Here is a 2992-nt window from a genome sequence, read left to right as displayed (position 1 = left end):
GCCAGCGGGCTCTTTTAGGCGCTAGCTTTCAACGGGAGAGGAAAAAAGCTAATCCTTAAATCTGTCAGTTATTTGACAAGAAATTACAAACATCTTGGATACGTAATTACTGAAAATGTCAAACACATAATATACAAGCCAGGTGGAAGAACCAACTCATTGTTCAATACCTGCTTTTTCTCTGAGGTCAATCCTCATTTAAAGTTTGCATTCAAAATATATCGATTTCTGTGTGATACACGCAGAAAGAACAATTCCGAGGCACCTGTATTACTATAGCTTTGAGACTGCACAGTATTTAGGGTCCAGAATGATGTCTTGTGAAAGATAAGGACAAGGATATCATCTGAATAGTCAAACATCAATTCGTTGAACATGTTTAATTAGGATTCTTGGCAACCCTAATACTTCACTCTATATATTTACCAAAGGCAACCTTTCCTGTCTGTCTTTGTGAAGGTGTTCGATTAAAATGGAAGGGCTCATACAAGCAAAAACAGTGGTCGTGATCGAATCCAACTATTCCAAACAGCCGTCACTATTCAGAGCATATTTCTGGAGTAAAACAGGAAATAGCCAGTAAAGAAAAACTGAACACTAAACCCGAGCCAGAAATACAGCAGCGCTGCTTGTTTTAAATTCCCTTCACAAAGCCTTTACTACACTCCCTTTTGCCTTTTTCAGATCCAAAATGGTGGGATGTTTCATTTTCTATGTATTTGATCTCACTGAGAGAAGCTGCGATGTCCCTCTGTAACCCCGGTAGTCCAGCAACATGGAGCAAGCCTAACGGCGCGTTACTTTATCAGTTCTGCTTGCCGGGCTAAATTAAAATGATGGTGAAAAAGCCCATTGCTCCAGCCGCTGAAGGGACTGGTAGGGAAACGGTCCATTAAACCCAGATCAGGAGCTATTTATAGAACTAAGCGACTACTCGTTAATGTCGCCAGCGGCTACCAATGAAATCTCTTAACAGACACAGGGCTAAACATTCTTGCTCCGATTCTTTTCCCGTCCAAACTTTCAGGTAACAAAACGTTTAGAGAATGAACTTCTACTCGAGCAGGTAAGCAAAGAGGTTTAAATATTCCTTTGCTTTGAAAAAAGGTTCGTTTCCCACACGAAATAATTTCCCATCCCTCCAAAAAATAGGTAGATGGGGAAAATGGGAAATAATTTTTATGCATAAGGGGCATGAGCTAAACTGAATGATTCTCCTCATCAGAAAATAAAGAACTGACTGTTAGTCTCCGAAAGCAAAGGCACTACTGAGAAATCTGGAGAAGGGAGACAGCTTGTTATCTGCAAATGAATCTCTTGCTATAACGTTGCGATCTGATTGTGCATTTGTTTCCCTTCTGCATTTCATGTGCCTGCGCGCTGACTGGCTGCCAGCGCTATCTTACCAGCACAGCAAGCTGACGAATTGCTCTTTAATAAGGCTCTCGTTAATCTTTTTTCCCCCGGAGATCCGTATTTTCTAGTCAGATAAGGTTGAAAAATTTCAGACAGTGAGAGGCAGCCAGACCCCTCCCCCGGCGAGCCCTGCTTTTCCCCCGCCCGAGGCGCCCGGCGCCCGCACCTCCCCGTGTGCGGCAGGAGGGGCAGCGGGGCCGCAGCCGTCCCTCGCCTGGCGGGCAAAATCTCGGCCAACGCGAACCCAAGGGAGGGCACAGCGGCGGGGCCGGGGGCCGCCGAGCCGAGCCGAGCCGAGCCGAGCCGAGCCGAGCCCGGCCCAGCCCAGCCGCCGTGCTGCCTGCAGGGGGCGCCCGAGGCTCCGCTGGGTCTCGGGGCGTTCAGCCGGTGCTGCCCTCAGTGCTGCTCCCCACGGGGGTGTGTTGGGGTGTCGGACGGGGAGGCAAGGGGGCACTTACCGCATATCTTCAGCCCGATCTTCCTAGTGCACCCGTGAGCCACGCCGCACCACGAGTCATAAGCTGGAAAAGAGGGCAGAGTCGTTCCCCTGGAGCGGCAGGGCTGCTCGGTCGCCGCGCTGCCCCCCCGGACCTCCCGCACGGCCCCATAGCAGGGAGGAACGGCTGATTCCCGAGCCCGGTGGCGCCGGGCAGCTGAGGCTCGGGTATCAGCGAGGTGACATGCTGGCCCGCCCAGAGGAGAGGGAAAGGCACCCGGGACTCGAACATCTCATCATTTACTGGCGGGGCTCCAGGGAAGTGGCAGCTTAAAATAAAGTGGCGTGAAATGGGGTCACAAAAGAGTTCAGGAATTAATTGGGTGAAAAATAGTATTTGACTAGATGATCGGACTTGCATGACTGAGCCCCGGACGGACTGACGGGCCGCCGACTGCCGTACTAGGACGGCACCAGCGGTGGGGACAGGTTCCTTCCCAGCCCCGGGAGCCGCGGCCCAGACACGCCCCGGTCGGCCCCACCTGAGCCCGGGCGAAGCGGGGAGCGGGGCCCGGGTAGAGGGGGCAGCAGCCGAGACCCTCTGGCCCTCTCCCGGGGCAGCCGCAGCTCCAGCAGCGCGGGGGGGCACTGACCGGGGTTGCGGCGTGAGGGGAGAAGGTGTCAGAGGGGCCGGGCCGGGGACGGCTCACCCGGGCGGGCAGGGCAGCGGCTCGATCCCTGGAAGGGGGAGCGGGGGAAGAGCCGCGGTGCTCCCGGACGGGTAGAGGAGCCCTCTCTGCAGGGGTACCGCCCGTGCCAGGAGGCGGGGAGCCCCAGGCGGGCAGGGCGGAGAGCTGCTGCCAGCGGTTATCTTGGTTTGACCCGTGTTGCCAGTTAATTCGATTTCTGCGTGTGACACCTCAGTCGAAGGCAGCAGTGCCTGTCACCCGTACATGGAACAAGACCTAGTGCTGCCTCTCACCCCCTCCCCCGTTTTTCCAGTTTCAGAATAATGACAATAATGACTCCGATGCTCGTGCCTCGTAGCTCTTTCAGGGTAAAAGCTATTCCCCGCTCTGCTGTCCCTGACAACCTCTCATTTCTTACTGTTGCCCGCTCTTTGTCTCTGATGCTTTATAG

The 2992-nt window shown here is 53.8% G+C and overlaps 1 protein-coding gene across 1 annotated transcript in view; it reads right to left on the bottom strand.

The window, feature by feature from the left end:
- The window catches only part of GAD1 (glutamate decarboxylase 1), a 33401-nt gene that overhangs the window by 27691 nt on the left and 2718 nt on the right, over positions 1–2992 (bottom strand). The window contains exon 3 of the mRNA XM_027911575.1: positions 1875–1937. Coding sequence (XP_027767376.1) covers positions 1875–1937 — 63 coding nt within the window. The remainder of the gene's footprint in view (positions 1–1874; positions 1938–2992) is intronic.

This window comes from Empidonax traillii, unplaced genomic scaffold, assembly GCF_003031625.1.
Source record: "Empidonax traillii isolate 1590-97213 ecotype Southwest subspecies unplaced genomic scaffold, ASM303162v1 scaffold33:size3420811, whole genome shotgun sequence".
NCBI classification, from domain to species: domain Eukaryota; kingdom Metazoa; phylum Chordata; class Aves; order Passeriformes; family Tyrannidae; genus Empidonax; species Empidonax traillii.
The sequence above is the reverse complement of the archived record's forward strand: the minus strand, read 5'-3'. Positions and strand labels throughout refer to the sequence as shown.